General features: G+C 45.5%; 1 protein-coding gene across 3 annotated transcripts in view; it reads left to right on the top strand.

Moving 5' to 3' along the window:
* The first annotated feature begins 4,662 nt into the window (after window positions 1–4,662).
* The window catches only part of LOC116944115 (hepatocyte nuclear factor 4-gamma-like), a 91,102-nt gene continuing 76,407 nt past the window's right edge, over window positions 4,663–19,357 (top strand). The window contains exon 1 of one of the 3 annotated variants that reach the window (XM_076068312.1): window positions 4,663–4,983. In XM_076068312.1, the coding sequence (XP_075924427.1) occupies window positions 4,944–4,983 (40 nt within the window). In that variant the 5' untranslated portion in view covers window positions 4,663–4,943. The remainder of the gene's footprint in view (window positions 4,984–19,357) is intronic. The other 2 variants (XM_076068311.1, XM_032957546.2) reach the window with 2 other exon arrangements.

The following is a 19,357-nucleotide window of genomic DNA, read 5'->3' as shown; positions in this document are numbered from 1 at the left end:
GAGGTCAGCGGCCTCTTTACTTTGCTGTCGTCGAGAATTTTATTGGCCCCGCAGGTGAATGTCTGTGTGTGGTTTACTAGCTCTGTGTACACCATGCCTTGCTTGAGATCACACATGGATACAATTATGTGGTTGACAGTGGTGTTCAGAGGTTTTTTATTGTGTGAATAAACGAGGGACAGTTATAGGGACAGTCTAATCCAGCCAGACCTGGGAGATATAAATAACATAATTTTTCAGTCCATAAGATGGCCAAATAGTGTTCTGGATAAAAAAACGCATAAACTTTCAGTGAGGTGACAGCCAGTTGATAAAGGACCTCTTTCATTGGGGAGGATAGTTATACTCCTGAGTGCCACCTCTCAGCAAGCACACTGGCCTGTGAGACACCTTAAAAATTGGATCTCAAATTAACATAATCTGACTTTTTGGACTCACAATATTAGGTGCAAAACTTGAGTTCAAATATGTAAAGGGAGTCGACAGATCGCATCATCTATTCAACATTAATTAAATAAGTACTGCTATAGTCGATGGGTTGATGGCATCAAGGAGAACCCAAAAGAGAAAGTCTTAGGCCTAAATTAAGAGATTGCCATGGCCAGAGATAAAGTAAGAGTGGAAAAAAAGTATTCAGTTTTATCAACTGCCACGTGACAACTGACAGAAGAGAAGAGACATAGAGACTTGTGAGTAAGTCTAACAGTGGTTATCCTTTGGATTCTTGCCTCTGTTACGGGAAACTTTGAATTTCCACCACTGAATCAGAGCTGCAGTCACACACGAACACCGTCGCATTGCTCATTCGAGCACGACAACGCCGACTTTTGACTTTACCAAGATGAGCCACACGACCTTAGCCGGCCAGTTGGACATCGGCTGCCTTCGTTGTTCCTTGTTGAGTAATTTTCCAGCAGGACGGTTCGGTTCGTCCTATTGCTCGGTAGGTTAGGGTAGATGCCATGAGTGTGCGCTTTTTAGATGTCAGGACATCATCTATTCAACGTAAATGACTGGGCCAAGCGCCCAGTCATTGCACAAGAGAGAGAAAATGCAGTTGTCGTGACTTAAAGCTTTCGTGACTGCAGGAATCCATATTCTTTGGGTCTTTCCGTAAAGCCACGTGGATAGAAAAAATAATCAAGATAATAACAATATCACGACGTTTCGATCGCAACACAAGCAATCGTCTTCAGGTGAAAAAAGAGGGGTAAATCTGCCGAGGCAGGCTGCTTATAAAGGTTTAGAGGTCTCCGTAACCTGCAGTAGGTCTACACCAATCAACGAGCTGTTTACAAATGGTTTAGAGATGGGCGGGGCATCTATGGGGGGTGGCCATTGTATTGTGAGAGATTAGCATGTCAATGTAAGATATTTGAAGCTCGGACAACGCAGTGGCCACATGGAGGTGGAAAAGAATGGCAAGCCGCCATTTACTAACACAGCTAATGGTGGCTGTGTTAGTGAATGTTACTCAGAGAGTCGAAAATAACTGCTAACATAGGTAGGTAGAATAGGAACATCACAGCCAGTTATGACCTAAACTAGTTAATAATGTCCTTCAAATGATTTCTCAGTTTGTACCCATCTTCTCGGTAGAAATTGTGTGTGTTTATATATCTGGATGGCTTCATGAACGAATCTTTTGTTGATAGCCAGTGGGTTTGCAGAGTACCTTCGTCTTGGCAAAATCAATTTCGTGTGTGCCCACAGCATTAAAATAATGATCAGCCACGGCTAAGGTATTGGTCCTACCGTGTTTCAGATCTGCCTTATGTTCACGGACCCGGTTATTATTTTGATTATTTTTTCTATCTACGTGGCTTTACTGAAAGACCCAAAGAATATGCAGTTGTCATGTTGCCCGAGCCTCGCATGCCAAACTGGCGTCAATACTTTCCAGTGCCACGACCATATCACGGATTTTTTTTCCAATTGTGCAACTAGGTTTAATTATGAGGCCCGTTCCATCAGTGGAGACATACCACGGTTAATTCAGTGTTTGCATGACACGTAAGCAATCTAAGCACATGTTTAGTGCCTCAAAAAACGAAAAGGTGCCCCAGATTCATGAAACACAATATGGACGCATTAATATTGGCTCAGTCAAATCCTCATAAATAACAAGCAGCTGTAGTAAAAAAATAAGCCAAATTCATCTCCCATTTCTATCTTGTCTGCAGCTCTCATGTCACGACATCTCTGGCTCTTGTCAACATCTCGTTTCCCTGATCTCATACACCTCTGTCTTTTGCCCACATTTTTTGTAATTGTACAACATCTTTATTTATTTGTCTATATCTAAATCATCTCGCGAGGAGTTTACACCTTAAAAGGGGGAAGCTCCAAAGATAATGTCTGTTTAGGGCCCCCAATGGGACAGCACTCCTGCCAACTACTGCTCATGCAAAGAGTATGCTGACTGCTAATGACCCGTAGCGAAAACCATGTATTGCATGGTACAATTCATAATAAAGGTTTTTGGGTTAGATCGCGTTTATTTATGAAGTTGTCGTAACCCTCCACCACCCGACATGGCCAATCAGCAAAAAAAAAGTGTCACGTTGACAAAAGACAAATAATTCACTACTTTAGCCCACCGGTGTGTTGAAGAGTGAATCCAGCATCATCGGGCAATTCGCCAGAATGCCCGATGATGCTGGATGTATTTACCAGCGAAACGTCGTACTCAAACTGTAAATGTTGTGGATTCACTCTTCAACACACCGGTGGGCTAAAGTAGTGAATTATTTGTCTTTTGTCAACGTGACACTTTTTTTTGCTGATTGGCCGTGTCGGGTGGTGGAGGGTTACGACACATTTATAAATAAACGCGATCTAACCCAAAAACCTTTATTATGAATAATATTGGTCGCGAAAGCCTACGTGTTAAACTGCATGGTACAAGTCCATATAAAATAAATAACTCTGCATATGAATATGAAATAACATTTTTGTCCATCGTTATCCTCAGGGCCGTCAGACAAATGCTTTCCAGGAGTGCCGCAGTGACGAGATGTGAATTACCTCGCCTGGTAATCAGGAAGTCGTGGGTTAAATCCTGACCCTGAAGCCTCTATATTTTGAGTTTGCATGTTCTCCCCGTGGTTGCGTGGATTTTTCTCCAGGTCCTCTGGTTTTTCCCTCCACATTTAAAAACATGCTGCATTCAGAGTATTTGGCTGCTGTAAATTTCCACGTGATAAGCCACTTTGTTGAGCTTCAATTTGTGGCCAGGTCGCATCTGAAAAAAGCTATATATAGATATTCCGGATCTGGGTCAGATTCTTGGATAGTAAAAGTGTGATCCCAGAAGGGGCAATTGAGTGCTGTATGCGTGACTGTAATTCTTTAATAACCAAGAGGTGCAGTGGTGGCACATTGGTTCGACACACACCGCATAGGAACCTGGCGATATTCTCGGCCATGAGATACATCGGTGGCGATTCAAATCTTGACGGGTCATTGCCCCACTCCCAACCCACACTGACCAGCGTGGTAAAATATGAAGTCGTGGTGTATGCTATATTTAGAGCCAGATGCGGCGTGGGGAGGTGCTTATCATGTGAGCGATGTGGCGATGTCGGTCCTCTCAGTCAGACTGGATGGGATCGCCGGGATTGCAGCTTACGCAAAGCACCTGCGCGTCCTCTGGACGACCGGGTGCCCTGCATCCAGCAGCGGAGTGAGAAAGGTTTAGGGAATCGCCTCGTCCGTGAATGGATGAAACCTCTCTACGCACGCCGTGTGTCGCGATACTCGGCATAGGCTGCACACGACGCTTGATGCAGTGGTGTACACAACACTCGGCATGCGCGTTTGCATCGCATTGCCAATGCCACTTTCTGCGCGCGGCGTATTTCGCGGTCATATTCATATTTGCTTTGTTGGGAACAAATGGTTTCCAACAGCAGTTCGTTATTCGTGGGCTTGTTACATTTTAAACATCAAGGTCTCCCTGGGGGAATAAAAGCTGTTTGCATTCCACCGTGCGTACGTTGGTTCGGCTTGGAGGTGGGTGTGTGGGGGGTGCAAACTTTGTCGTTTGAACCTTAAAGAAGGGGGGGGGGGCGGCGGTTGTCGATGGCAGGGGCTGCCACAGAGCTATGTAGGGGGGTGTGGGTGTGTGGCTTGCGGAGCAGGGTGTGGTGGTGAAGTGTTTGTCGTTTGCCCAATTGACAGCCCAAAGAATAGAGACGCGGGCCCCCGTGACGTCGCCACCGCCGCCTTGCCCGGGCGGCTGAGCGGGGTGGTGTCGCAGGCAGGAGGTGCGAACAGGGGCCGTGGGTATTCTGTGTGTGCTCACCGCAGTCCCACAAGGTGTGTGGGGAGAGCGAAAAAAAACCCACCACTGTTTAACCGGCGAACTGGGGTAGGGGGGGGGTGGAGCGGCAGGGGTGTTCAGGCGGAGTGGGTCGGCCCGTTCTCGTGGTGGTGGTGGTGGGGGGCATGCCGGCAGAACTAAAACAAAGGTGTGCCCCGCTCACGCACGCGGAGCTCAGAAGAAAAAAAAAATCTTGAGCGTTCAACGGCAATGTTTGTTTAATGTTATTGCCCCCACAGCGAATGCACACACACACACGCACACAAATTATTGATCCCTGAGCGTTCTCTCGCTCTCTCGCCCCCCCCACCACCACCACCCCTCTTTCTCTCTCCTCCGACTCTTGTCTGACACGACCCGCCGATTTGACGTTTTCGGCGGTGAAAATCGGCAGCGTAGGTGGCACGGTGCGAGCGAGCACCGTGACGAAAACGGAAACTCCGTGGAAGGTTTCGTTAAGAGAGGGGAAAGAAAGTGAAGTAGTAGGCCTAGCGGACGGGAGTTACTTTTTTCGTTTAGTGTATGTTTGCTGTGCGTGGAGGGGGGTGGTGGGGGGGTGGCTTCTTTTATCTTCAGCAAAAAAAGCAAAAAAATTTGTTTTGCGGAATGGTGAGACGCAATGGAACTCCACAACGATAAAATGAAAGATGTCCACTTTGGTGAGTCCAATTTCGGTGGCGGTGTTGGGAAACGCGTGCTGTGGTTGTTGATGCCATCCCTGGCCTTCTGCCATCCAACTCAGGTTAATGGAATCTATTTTAATTGGTGACTTAACAGATTAAAAAAAAGGTTAATAGATGCTGTGGAAGCTATTGAGGGGGCGGGAGAACTTTTGAAGTCCAGGTTGTCTGTGTTGTATCTTTATTAAACGAAGGGCATCAATTGGTGACGAATTGGCAGAGACTACTTGTGAAACTTGAGCTCTTTACATCGCGATCGGTGAAGTAACATATACCTTTCACGCCACCTTAGACGGTGAGGTTTTACCTTGGTCATTCGCTCTGTGAATTTACAGCAGCGGTCTTAAATTGTTGAAATTAAGATTCGGACTTTCGCAAAATTAAGACCGAGAAGGGAATCATCGTTGATCAGCCGGCTCCATAAGGACATTACTTAGCTATGCCAGTGACACTTTGGTCGTGGTGTATGCTGCATCAGAACCATTCTCATCCAGGAATTCTATCCGTCTTTGAACTTTGTAAAATATTGTGCTTAATTTGTGGCTTAACGAGATGAGCGTTGGTGAAGCATCTACTGTGCTGAAGCAAACACCCAAGGCACTTGTCGTCTGCATTGTGTCGTCGAAGGCAGCGGTTGTTCATTGGTTGCTTAGTTGGGGATGCCACTTGGGAGTTGGCTTACACGTGGAGGCTGTTTTGAGATTCTTGGGATTCTTAGCATTCGTCAGAATAAGCCCGAGACTCGGGGGAGAGCCAAGCGAAGGCGCCTCGGCAGGATTCCCAGTTCATGTTCAGCTCACACCCCCGTGAATGTGGGGGGGGGGAGGGGGGGGCATAGGGGCACCAGCAGTAGACTGTGAATTTAACAGGCTTTCACGACCAGTATTATTCATAATAGAGGTTTTTTTTTATGTGTTAGATCGCATCAATATAAATGTGTCGTTAAACCCCCCCCACCACCCGGCACAGCCAATTAGTAATGTTGTTCACGTAAAACGTGCCAGTGATTTACTAGTTAAGAACACCGTTGTGTTGGAGAGAGTAAACCCACAAAATGTACAATTCGAGTACGACGTTTCGCGGGTAATAACAACCAGCCTCATCAGTTGTGGAGAAACCCTCCTGTGAATAGCGCACGTGAGAACTCAGAATCATAATCTGCATTTTCACTGGAGGAATCCGATGAGCCATGAAGCTCTTTTTTTTTACAGATGTCCGGTAGGACGGGTCAGCAAGTTACATCAACATGAAAGGATACAACTATGCACAAGAGAGTTATCAAATTAAATTATCAAATTAAGTCAAAGTGTTTGCTTGCTCTAACAAGTTGAGTTGCTGTGATTGTCTCTATTGGTGGCAAAGATTCTACATTCCTATGCTGGGTCTAGGCATGTGATAATTAAATAATTGCCATGACTTGAGTTTGTGATATGTTTCGATAATTTATCATTTTTGTATTTTTTACAACCGTATCTCGTTTTTGTTGTTTTTGAGTGTTTTCTGTCTCGTTTAGCCCAAGTGTGATGTTAGGAAATCATTGTCATGTCGTATGCATGTGATGCCAACAGTCAGTTCTCACAAGTGTAATTCGCCCAGTTGGGACCAATTTCTCCTTAGGATTGACTCCGATTTGACTTTACTTCCCACAAAGTGGAACTCGATTTTATAAATATATTTCATGATGGGCCGAGTCAGCGTCTGGGAAATGAAGTCACAACCTTTAGAAGTGGCATCCTACTAGTTATGAGTCAGGCGATATGTTGCATCTATGTTGAGCTTCTTTCGCACCGTACGTAGCCAGCCGTGCTAATAATTGGAGGTGCGGATTGGAGGCGACCCGGTGCCATTCTATTTCCGCTAAATTATGCAACTCTAAACACCCGATTTCATTCTAGATTTGAAGCTTTCGTGACTGCAAGGATCCATACTCTTTGGTTCTATTCGGTAAAGTCACGTAGGTAAAAAATAAAACAACAAAAATCACGACGTTTCGGCCACAACACAAGTGGCCTTCATCAGGTGAAGGGACCAGACTGTCTCGAGGACAGCGCTGGAGTGAACACAGCCAAGCTCAGCTTGTGTGAGAGGAATTAAGGTGCCTTGACAAAGGAATTAGCATAAAAATTTGCATTCAATTGGCGGACTTAGCATGATGAACGGTGTAGGGGAGGTGAACATGTGCAGACCGGCGAGGGGGGGAGGGGGAGTTTACATATCGATGGTGTGAAAAGGGAATTTAAGCAGCTGTGAAAGTTTGGGATACCACTACTTGAAAAAATATACTGTACCATTGAAAATTAGTTTAATGTTTGGTTCGATTTAGAACATTTCCAATGGTTGCTTAATTTGAAACCATCTTCTCGGTTGAAATTGTGTCTGTGTTTGTAAATCTGAATTGCCTCGTGAACAAATCTCTGATCAAAACCCGTGGGTTTGCAAAGAACCTTGGTATCGGAGAAAATTATATCGTGATCACCCACAGCGTTGTAACAGTGATCAGCTACGGCAGAATAATTCGTTCTGCCGTGTTTCAAATCTGATTTGTGCTCGCGAATTCTGTCAGAGACATGTCGTTTCGTCTCCCCGATATAGCAGTCACCACAGGTGCAGATCAATCTGTAAACTCCGGGGTACTGTAAGTCAGGAATAACATCCTTCACGGAAGGGATCAGGTCACGGATTTTGTGTACTGTATGGAACTGGACCAGGATCTTGTGTTTGTTTAGAATTTTGGAGATCTTTTTAGTAACGCCTGCTGTATATGGCAGTGTGATGGTTTTGATCGGAGTATCAAGTGGTTGTTTCTGTATGGAGGGAGAAACAGCTTGGCGGATGGTACGGTCAGAGTATCCATTCCTTAAGAGGGCCAGATGCACATGTTTTAATTCACTGGTCAAGTGGTGTTGGCCCGAAATGCAATGAGCCCTGTGGTATAACATTTTGATCAGATAATTATTTTGCGTTGGGTGGTGGTGGGAATCAGGTTTCAAGTAGGAATCTGTGTGGGTGGGTTTCCTGTAGACAGAATGTCCCAATGAGCCATCAGGTCTCCTCTCAAACAGAACAGCCAAGAATGGCAGCTTGCCATCTTTCTCCACTTCCATGGTGAATTTGATGGCGGGGTGTCTGGAATTAATGTGGTCTAGGAAAAGGTTCAAAGCCGGGAGGCCATGTGGCCAAATGACGAAAGTGTCGTCTACATATCTCTTCCACAGGGAAAGTCTGAAGGTGGAAGTCTGGATGGCGTCTGATTCAAATTTCTCCATGAAAATATTGGCTATCACTGGTGACAAGGGGGATCCCATGGGGGTACCCTCATTTTGTTTGTAGAAGGAGCCATTCCAAGTAAAGTAGGTATTGTTGAGGCAGTGCCTAACCAGTGCAGGTGTATCGGGGTCTAGTCCATGTTGGACAAAATTTTCAATTATTTTAATGGTATCAGGTACTGGGACCTTGGTGAACAAAGAGACCACATCGACGCTGACAAGGATATCGTCAGGGGACAGTACAACGTCTTTGACCATAGAGACCAATTGGGCTGAGTTAAGTACTGTTGCTAAGCAACCATTGTTCACTCCAGCGCTGTCCTCGAGACAAGTCTGGTCCCTTCACCTGATGAAGGCCACTTGTGTTGTGGCCGAAACGTCGTGATTTTTGTTGTTTTATTTTTTACCCGATTTCATTCCTGCGTATGCCAATGTGTTCAGGAGCCAAATATCAATGTGGAGGTCGACTTGCCACACGAGGGCTTCAGAAGAGACTTGGTGTAGTTTTGCTATTCCTCCACTGCAGCTTTACTGTATACTCCATAGTTTGGGTTGCTTGGCCACAGTCCGCACTGTGGCGCGTGTCTTTAATTATCTGTTGATGAAGGTGATGTGCGCATCGGCCTGTTGATGCGGTTCTGATGCGGTTGATGGTTCTGAGCTGTGCCTCTGAGGAATGTCAATGTCAGGCGGTGCAATGTTTGGGTCTCGAATTACGTGTTTTGTTCTCGACATCCACATTGTTGCACTCTGTTCACCGGTGTTTTTGCACATCTGGGTGAGATTCTAGGATGGTGACAGCGCGATCCCAGAAGGGGGATCGGGACAGGAGTCGGGGACGAGGCATAGTGTTGAGGGTTTGTGAGTAAGGTTGTCGTTGGCAAGACAACGTGTAAACTATCTCTTGGGGTTTATATATCTCCGTGAATATTTGGTGGCAGGATGATCCCCATGAAATAGGATACCAGGGGGATTGACGTCGTTTTCAGCATTCCGGTTATAATGCACGTCGTGTTAATCAAGTGCGCATCCAGGAGTGTTGTGTACGAGCTCCCAGACCAGGCTGGAGCGCAGTGACTCTGCGACTGAGGAGATCGGTGACACGGCAGCAGTTCGCAGCGCATCACCTGAGGTGCCCCTGGGTCGTTCCTGTAAATTTATGGAGGAGGACAATTCTCGACTTGATCTTTCCACAGATATGCTTTTTTTAATGTGGGGCTTGAAGTTTAGGCTTCTATCCATGATATATCTCGGAGTTGGTTCATATTGCACGGTGCTACCACAGACAGACACATCAAGGGTGAAAAATGCTGTATGATTGTATACACTTAATGATGTGGCGTGGTGACAATGGCTAGAACCCAGCGACCTGGATTCTTCAAGCACTGCCCTGCTCTGCTATAAGAGCCCAGCGACCTGAGTTTAATTCCTATCCATTGCTAACATCTGCAGCGAGGGATATCTGCACCAGTCCCAACTCCCCGCAATCACCAACTCTCATTAATCAGCATGGTGGGGAAGTATGGTCAAACAATCCACGTGACTACGAGGTGTGGAGAGGCTTTAATCCAGCAGTGGATTGACAAGCATGTGTCCCACTTGGTGGGGTCTGCTTTCCAAGTCCTCCCTCTCCACAGTCTTCGACCCAAGTCCATCTGTGCGGGAACACCGCGTAAACGCTCGTGACTTAGGGCCCTAAACAATAAAATATAGATATATACTAATCAGCAATCCCTACCCATCTATCTGTGTATACATGAGGAATACTGCTGTGCTTAATTCGGGGAAGAGGACTTTTGCAGGAAATGGTCACTGCGGTCTTGTCACTGGCATTCGACAGAGGCGTAGAAGCGTTAACGATGGGAGGTTCAATGGCCACACGTGGTTGGGGACAGCCTGCTTGACTGCCTGCGAGTCGTGTGACTGGCAGGCTCCTGCCAGGGGGCTCTCTGCCTTTTAAGATGCCGGTGGGAACATCGCCCGCTGTGCTCGTGCCAAGGGTGCGCTGAGACGACACCGGGGCCTCGTGGATTTCAAACCAACCCGAAACGTTTTGCTTTGGGAAGCTCTGCGCCCTGTTGGCAAGGGTGTGCGCGGGAAAGAGGTTCAATTAAAATAGACGGAGGAAACTATGGACCTGGGACGTTTCGGAATGTGAAAGGTGCCATGAAAAGAATAACGGCGATGATGGTGACTGCGCTGAGGGATGAAGTACATGTTTTGCCATCGCGAGGGGCGTGTAGGGCGTAGCAGCTGCCTCATCCCACCCACCCTGCGCTCTCCCGACACGTCTGAGCGCTGCCGGTTTCCATTACAGGTCATTACACCCCATTACACATACGGTGCAGTAATCTGTGTATACAAATGACTGTACCGACTTGTGTTTACAAATGACGCCCATGTAAACCACAGCAACGGTGGACGACTTTTAAGAAAAATAAAAAAGTTTGTGCCGTATTCCAAAAGGCAGCAGTACATGTGACGAATTCTCTCACGTTTGCTCCTCTGGTCCCGAGGTGGATGATGATTAGCTGCACGTGTCAGGGAATCAGGGCCTTGATATGTTTCATTATTCTTCGTTTTAATATTGCGGTGAATTTAGCGGCCTCTAGTGGCTGGGGGCGGAGGGGTTACGTATGTACATGCATGCATGTATGTTGAACTTTCTTTTGCACCGTACGTAGCCAACCGTGCTAAACGGATGTGCGGGGGAAGGACGACAAACTAAACACAAAAATCAGTTCTAAAGAAATGAGTTTTCAATCGAGATCTTAAAGACCATAGTCCCAGTGGCTTCCTAATATCGGAAGGAAGAGCGTTCCAGACGGCCGCAGAAGCTCATCTGCAAGCACGCGATGCGGTGACTGTTTTTGTTCGATAGCTAGCCAAAAGCTGCTACGAGGACGAGCGAAGTTCGCGTGTTGGTTTGTGCTCCTTGATGAGATCAGCAAGGAATTGTGGTTCATTTGTGGCAAGGACTTTGTGTGTAATGAGTGCTACCTTATAACGTAGTCGTTCAACAACCTTGAAGTCAATGGCAGGTTGGCGAGCAGTGGACGGACATGGTCAGGTCTTGCAGTACCCGTCATGGCACGTGCCAAAAAAACCGTTACGTCACACCGTTTCATCCATCGTGCTGGTTCAGTCAACATCCATCAAGTCTTACGTGTGCAATTTGATGGTGTTGTGAGCTTGAGAATCAATACGGTATTGACGAATCATCGAATTGTTACGCCCGCATTCATTTTCTCACACGTGGAACATACTGCATCAGCGTCTTGCATCTGTGGTGTACCGTTCAGGAACTTTGTTTCTATATTAAGGCAGTTGCTGTTGACGAATGTGTCGAGATTTATTGTGTTACCAGTACATTTTAAAACACCTGTTAGATTTCTTCCTTCGGCATTGTTCACGTGTATTTGAAATATGTTTTGAATACTTTACCTCGATTTTTGGATGCCTAAACCCGGTAAATTTGCAATATTGGGCCAACGTTGGCACTTGGTTGGGACCGTGGGTCTAATGTCGGCCTAACGTTCCATGTTTATCGGGTACTAATGTAGGTTTTCGTTACCTTATAATCATGTGCTATATTTAGTTTCAAATATTATAGTTGTAATTTTTCATTTGGACGATGTTTGCACTGTTCTGCGCCGTTTTGTACTCAAGTAGACCGTATTGTACTTGTTGTGCTCTGCGTGTCAGAATCAGAATCTTTATTTAGACTGCAGGAGGAGGAATCCGATGAGCTATGAAGCTCTTTTTCACAAATATCCAGTATGGGGCGGGTCAGCAAGCTACAACGACAAACAATACAAACAAAAACAACGATCGGAGTGCAAAATAGAGAAACTTGTAAGCAAGTCACTAAATACAAGGACGTACATTCTATGAGTCTGATTTTACAACACTGAATGCAAGCTTGGGCAAGGCGGCAAAAGCAACAACAGTCCCAGACACCAAAACAATACACAGTCCCTCAATATTATGGCACATAACATTTTAACTATCGATACACAGGCATGTCTCTCATGGGACTCGGGTATTCCTTGAAGAAGAAACGCTTCGTCTCATTGGGCTCTTAGTTCATTTTAAATTCGGGGTAACAAACAGGATACTGTACGTGGATGTACATTAGTGCTGGGCAATTCTTCCAATTCCAAGCCTCGATTAGTGATTCGATTTATTAACAGGCTTCTAGGATCGGTGGAATTTTGGAAGGACTGGAACTGCATGGAGCCTGGTGTGGCATTTATGCTTAAAGGGAAGGCCCATGGGACTTGGCTGGCCCAGTGGAATTTCAACATGGAAATGAATGGGCATTCTTAGTGGCTGAATGATTCATAGGGTCTCAAAGAATCAACATTATTTCAAAGGGTGATTCCTGTTTCTCCATTCAATGGAATGGACTTTTATCCGTATGTATGTACCTACGTGTATGTTGAACTTTTTTTGCACCGTACCCAACCGTGCTAATCGGAGGTGCTCTGGAAACATCCCATTCAAATCTATGGGGATTGAAACATGGTAAATCAAATTCTTGGTTCTTTCGGTAAAGTATATGAATATGAATCCCTGCAGTCACGAAGCTTTAAATCAAAATGGTAAATAATGCGTAGCGGAATCGCGTGTATGTGAACGCTGTTGAGAGATGAAGATAGCTGAGGCCTGCGTGATGCCACTGACCAAATCACCCCCTCGTATACCACGCTGTCTTTAATATGCATTCGCCAGTAGCAGTTGCCGCAGAACAGTCGTCTATAAACTTAAATCGACAAACTTTGTTGTCGTGTGTGTGTGTGGAGTGCATAAAAAAATGTGTAGCTCCTTTGTCAATCCGCTGCTGGATGAAGGCCTTCCCACGCCATGTCAGGAGATTGTTTGACCATATTCATTGTTGATCGGTGAAGGAATGGGGGGGGGTGGGGCGCCCAGAAGCAGTTAGATACCACTCACCACTGATGTTCACCGTGGCTGGAAATCAAGCTCGGTTCGCCGGGGGTTGTCGTGCGGTGCGCCAACCAATGTGCCGCCTGTCTGCACCGGCATCTGTATGCTGAACATACAGAATAATGGTAACACATTCGAGGAGATGTATACAATGTGTGACAGTAGTGCTTGGGACGATGGTCGCCTCTCTAATCCATTAGGGGAGTCGCATATAACATGGGCTAAATTGCCACCTCACCCAAAAGTATGCAGTTCAAAGCAGTTTGGTGAATGAAAGCCTCACGCGACCGATGCAGAAAGCCACGCACAGTCTCAGAGCTCTTTAGCGAGTGCAGTGGCGGTTATATTGCCTTGTTTTTCTCCCGATGCCTGACTTTACAGTTATTTGAGTGACCTTCGCTGACTGGGTTGCCATGGGCTTTATGGCCACGTTAGCTATCGCATCCCTCAGCGCTGCTTTTGTGTTGGAATAAAAAAAAACATGCTCAGATCATACCGAAGTGTAATTTGTGATACGTATATCGTTGTGAACAAAATAATTCTATACAATAGCAATATATTTTTGAAGAGCAGTATTGTTGCAAACGTGATTGTGTGTGAAGCTTTGCAATTTGTTTTACAGGGATTCGTTTTAGAAGTGTTCACACGTATCCAAAGAAGCTGATCATTTGTCATTATTCCTTTTTAGATGTCGTTTATTATTTTTTTGTAAACCCAATATAAGTTAAATGTATTCGCCTAGAAAAATAAATAAGAGCTCTGTCAAATGAAAGCCCTTCATGTTCAAGTCTTCCATGTCATTGTGAAATTTCAATAGTCTTGAATACGTTTTGTAATATCGGCAATTATCAGCAAGCAGAAGCCAGTTAATTTCATCAATGCACTTGCCTGTGAGAATGAATATGGTGATGCAGGTGAATGAAACAGTGTGCATGCGAGTTTAATGGTCCAACATCGAAATAATCGTGCCTGAATGGGTAGCAGGCTCATGCTTGTGTTCGGGTTCTGTGTGGGTACCACTCCTTTCTGCACTGTTTGGCTAGTGAGGAATCCAAGGGGAAAACCTATTCTCAGGAATCCAATGTTACGTTTGGTTGCGAAAACCCTCCGTCGATAATAAATAATCTGATTCGGCATGTACAGGGCACATACTCTTTGGTTCTTTCGGTAAAGTGACGTGTTTATCCATAGACACCAGTGTCTCTGTCAATCCTTTTGTGTATTGGGATCGGTAGTGCAGTGGTTAGCGTGCTGTGCTACGAACCCAGCGACTCGAGTAGGATTCCTGCTCATGGCCAACGCCACAGTGACGATTATTTGAACCAGTCCTGGGCCTCCCCGAGGTCGACTCCGCCTCAAATGAGTACCTTGTGCAGTGCGTAAACGTCACCATTATGGAGGAGATAAAGGCGGCTGAGCGTGGTGCTGGCCACCCACCCCGTCGTGTGCCATGCCGGCCTTCATAGGTGTTCGCAAGCCCCAATAGTCTATTTAAAACTATACGTGGGATCTTTCTCTTTGTATCCTTGTGTGTCAGTTTACTGCATTTGCACAGTGATGAGTAATCTCAGCAATTTTGAAAAACCCCTATCTTTAGAATCAGTTCAATAAATGTGGCTCCGCTGTGGATAGTTAACTTGACCATGACACAATCATACGGAGCAGTGAGAAAATTAACATCTGCGGCAATATAAAACAAACTATAGGCGTCACATCCTTCAGCAAACCTTACCATGTTTGACTTTACCCAACGCTCATTACGGTTGCAATGTTTGGATCGAGTTAGGGCCCTGAACTATAATGCCAAGACCGTGAGACAAACATATGATGACTTTGTTGAAGAAGGGTTTCGCTCTTCTAAACAGTTGCTTCTGACTTTACCGAAAGAACCAAGAATATGAATCCCTGCAGTCACGAAAGCTTTAAATCAAAAGATGCTTCTGAGTTACATCGATAATTTTGTTGCATACTCTGCACCGGTGGTTCCTACCATGTGGTCAGAAGGGTCATGGGAAGTGTTCCACGGAACTGTCCGAGACACGGGGTTTTATCATTGAATGCCACCGTATTTTTTTTCCTGTTTCGTGGTCTTTGAAACGTTTTTGAGGGTTGGCAGTGGATCCGCGATCTGGAAAGGTTGGGATCCGCCACTCCAGACACCGTGTGTTAGTGTTGCAAGCAACCAATGTCGACGACTGATGGGTAAGCCAGCTGATCATTCAGGGCCCCTGCCATCAGCTGCTAAGGCTCAGCAGCTTGAAGTGAGCCACTGGACTCGGCCACCCTGTGCCGACCACATTATATGTACTGTATGTTGAACTTCTTTCGCATTGTACATAACTAACCACGCTAATTGGAGGAGCGGGGGAAGAACAACAAACTCAACACAAAAAATCAGTTCCAAAGAAATTAGTTTTCAATCTAGATGATTTAAAAGTGCATAGCTCCAGTGGCTTCCTAATATCGGAAGGAAGAGCGTTCCTTACGGCCGAAAGCACGCGATGCGGTGACCATCTTTGTTCGATGGCTAGACAAAAGCCGCCGTTGCAAGGTGATCGCTTATGCTCCTTAACGAGAGCAGGGTAACCCGGCTGCAGTTGGGGATTGTCCCCCCTATGAATTTTCCCGAGCCACAAGGAACTGCTTCATACTGCCCTGAGCTGAGCACCCAAGCCCTGCTCTCTCCCATCAGAGTGATGCCTTTACGACCGCGTGGAAACGCGAGGCTTTGATTCTTGAATGGGTTAAAGTGATTTGTTTTTGACAGTGGGTGGCGGTTTTTTCCCAGCTGGAATGTGTGACCTGAGCTGCAAAATGTTTTAATATTTTTACGAGCCGTCAAAGCGGACCTCCCCCACCCCCGCCCAAGCGTCTGTGAAATGGTGAAAATTCTGCGCTCCAGAATTCTAGGCTTGGAGTGCAATAAGGTCTAGATTTGGTAATTACTGCGATGAAGGTAAAGCCACGTTCATAGCTGTCCTCCAGGTCACTTATTGTGCCAGAGATCGACGCAAATGTTTTATGCAGTTGCAGTGACTTAATAATGATAATAATGAAAGTGGAAAGGGAACTGAAAGTCAGACGTATTCTAAATGTGGTGCACAAGCGACGCATTGTAATCGTGAACGGATTAATCATTCTGACGTCAGGTATAAGATGAGGGTGCTGCCCTACATTTGCTTGTTTTCGCAGAAGGGCCTCCACGAGCTGGAGCTGTCGAGATCCCCTCCCCTCTAGAGGGTAATTTGGTCTACTCTTCCACGCTGGGCAGATGTTATGGAAGAGTTAGGAGTACCCGCACACTCTACCCCACCGCACACGACCTGGCAATAGGTTAAATGAGGTGCGTCCATCATTTATACTGCCGGGTGGCTCAAGGCAGTGGGATTAAAGAAACAAGTCCATTATATCGACTGCTGTGTCTGGAGAATGAACCACAACGATGACCTCTTTGGATTTGCAAGTCCATTGTGCCAACCATTACCCTATAGCAGCATCCCCATTCTGATGTAAGGACCGTACGTTGAACTTATTTCGCACCATACGTAGCCAACCGTGCTCATCGGAGGTTTGGGGGAAGGACAACAAACTAAACACAAAAACCTATAGCTTGCCTTAACCAGCAATTGTTTTAACGATGAATTATGTTGGCATTCAGTTGCATCAATTTTGTTCAAGGGTCATGGATATCTCACAGTGAGGCATCACTACTGCAAATGCTGCTTTAATTGTGTGCACTGCGGTGATAAATACTAATTTAGAGCAATCATGGTCAGTATTTATCCACACCCCAGAACTATGGGGCCGTCCATAAATGACGTCACGCGATTTTGGACGATATTTGACCCCCCCCCTTCCTCATCGTCACACGGCGTCACAAAAAGTCAGACCCCCCCTCAAATATGACGTCACAAAGCTCTGCCCCCCCCCAAAAAATATATATAAAAGATGCTTAAAATCGCTTAAAACTATTGTCATTGTAGTGCGTATTTAATGTGGCTCTGCACTCTGATGTTGTAGGAGAAAACATTTATCAAAAAGTCTATTTAATTAAGTAGAACGTGTTGTCTATATTTATTTAAAGTTGCGCATTTTGATGTGACGTCACATTTCTCACCCCCCCCCCCCTCGTCACACATCGTCACAAATGTCTGACCCCCCCCCCCAGGTGCGTGACGTCATTTATGGACGGCCCCTATGGGGAAATTAAATGCAGCTAAGATTTGGAAGCTGCTTGGCTACTGTGGGGGGTGAGGAGGGTTGTACAAACAGCTAAGTTTCCTCTGTCGTGCCAAGCTTTTTCGTCCACAGAAGTAATCTGAAAATCTGTACACAGTTACCCCATAGGGCCCTCGTACCTGCTCCGCGAGAGTGTAAACAATGTACCTACAAACACTGTGTGCTCACAACAAACTCTTGCTGGTGGGGGCTTCAGTGTGAGCAATACGCATGTTATGAATCGTTCTCAGTCATAGCATCCGAGCAGTGACTTTACGACGTAACTTCGCTGGTTATGCTGAGGTTAACAGCGTGTTAACAGTGATACAATACCGCTTAAAATGAAGTATTTATGAGTTGCTATGTGTTATTGGAACTGCCTGCTAGCTATACTGGGGTAGCACTGTGGTTGGAGTGCTTGATTTACAATTGGATGGTTGGGTTCGGGTCCTGGCTCATGGTCAACTCAGGCCATCGTTCCGTGAAGAAACAATACAACAGGTCTTCTTGGTTCTTTCGGTAAAGTCACGTAGAAGCGAAATAATAAAATAAAAATACAAAATAAAAATTCTCACGACGTTTCGGCCACAGCACAAGTAGCCTTCCTCAGGTGAAGAAACAGAACTGTCGGAAAGACAGCGCTCCAATGGCCATCGACAGCGCTCCAATAGCCATTGGAGCGCTGTCTTTGTTCTGTTTCTTCACCTGAGGAAGGCTACTTGTGTTGTGGCCGAAACGTCGTGAGAATTTTATTTTATTGTTTTATTTTTATTATTTCCCTTCTACGTGGTGACTTTACCTAAAGAACCAAGAAGATGAATCCCTGCAGTCACGAAAGCTTTAAATCGAAATATAATAAGTGTTCCTGGTACGAAGTCAACAAGTGGTGGTCGTATAAAAAGAGACTGGTGACCGTCATAGCAATGTGGAATTTCCATCGCTGGCTTAAGATCGTCAAAGGAGATGAGTGTCTGCCCATGCTTGATTAAGCCGGGAGACAAGTTGACATGACTCTTTCTCTTGTGTGAAGACTGTTATCAATACTTCATGCAGTTGTCCTTCCGAGTTAAGAGGTTTATCGTTGTGGTGTAACTGTAACAAACACGATTTTTATTGTGATTTTTTAAAGGAAGAAAATAAGTAATTTTCGTAGTACATAGTCAACGAGCTATCTTTGTTATAGCCTGTTTGCGCGTTTTATCGCATCGAACTTTACGAGCAGTATGTTGTCAATGTTGATTGAGAGGCGTTGCTCCATCGTAACGCGCTTGCAACGCCTCTTCCACCGATTTGACTCATTTCACAAAATGAAAATCCAAATACAAAAATAAAGTAAATGTTTGTTGTTTAAATTCCATCCCCTCTCTAGATATGTTAATTCTCATCGACTATACGTAATTACAATGATCACATCAAGAAGCTGTCTCCCAACTTTCATGGTGGTGGCTTTGAGACCATCCACTCACAAGGTCTGAGAGCCGGGCTTCGTTATTTGCAACTCGCCTGGATTTGAACCCAGGATCTCAGCTGTGCCAGCTCAGTGCTCAGACCTCTGAGCTACTGCTTGTTGTGTTTAGTTTGTTGTCCTGCTCCCCACCCCCAAACCTCTGATTGGCACGGTTGGCTACGTACGGTGCGAAATAAATTCAACATACATAGTTCCAGCTCCATCAATGCATAGTTTTAACAGTAATTGTATTCAGCGTGCCATATGGAGTTTATTTACTACTACACTGCTTCCAAATGCATTTATTCGACAATTATAAAGGACTCGCCTTTAGCCCGTCCAAGGACGGGTGTATTGCAATAAATCTGAAACTTGCAAGCGAAAATCAGACCGCGATGTGAGCGTCATTACATTAATTTGTAAGGGCGCGGTGACACAGACCTATTTCATTTTAAGGTTATATAATCCCTTG

This window comes from Petromyzon marinus, chromosome 20, assembly GCF_048934315.1.
Source record: "Petromyzon marinus isolate PM22_M1 ecotype Great Lakes invasive population chromosome 20, UKy_Petmar_22M1.pri1.0, whole genome shotgun sequence".
Taxonomy (NCBI): domain Eukaryota; kingdom Metazoa; phylum Chordata; class Hyperoartia; order Petromyzontiformes; family Petromyzontidae; genus Petromyzon; species Petromyzon marinus.
This window is presented reverse-complemented; position numbering and strand designations above follow the sequence as displayed.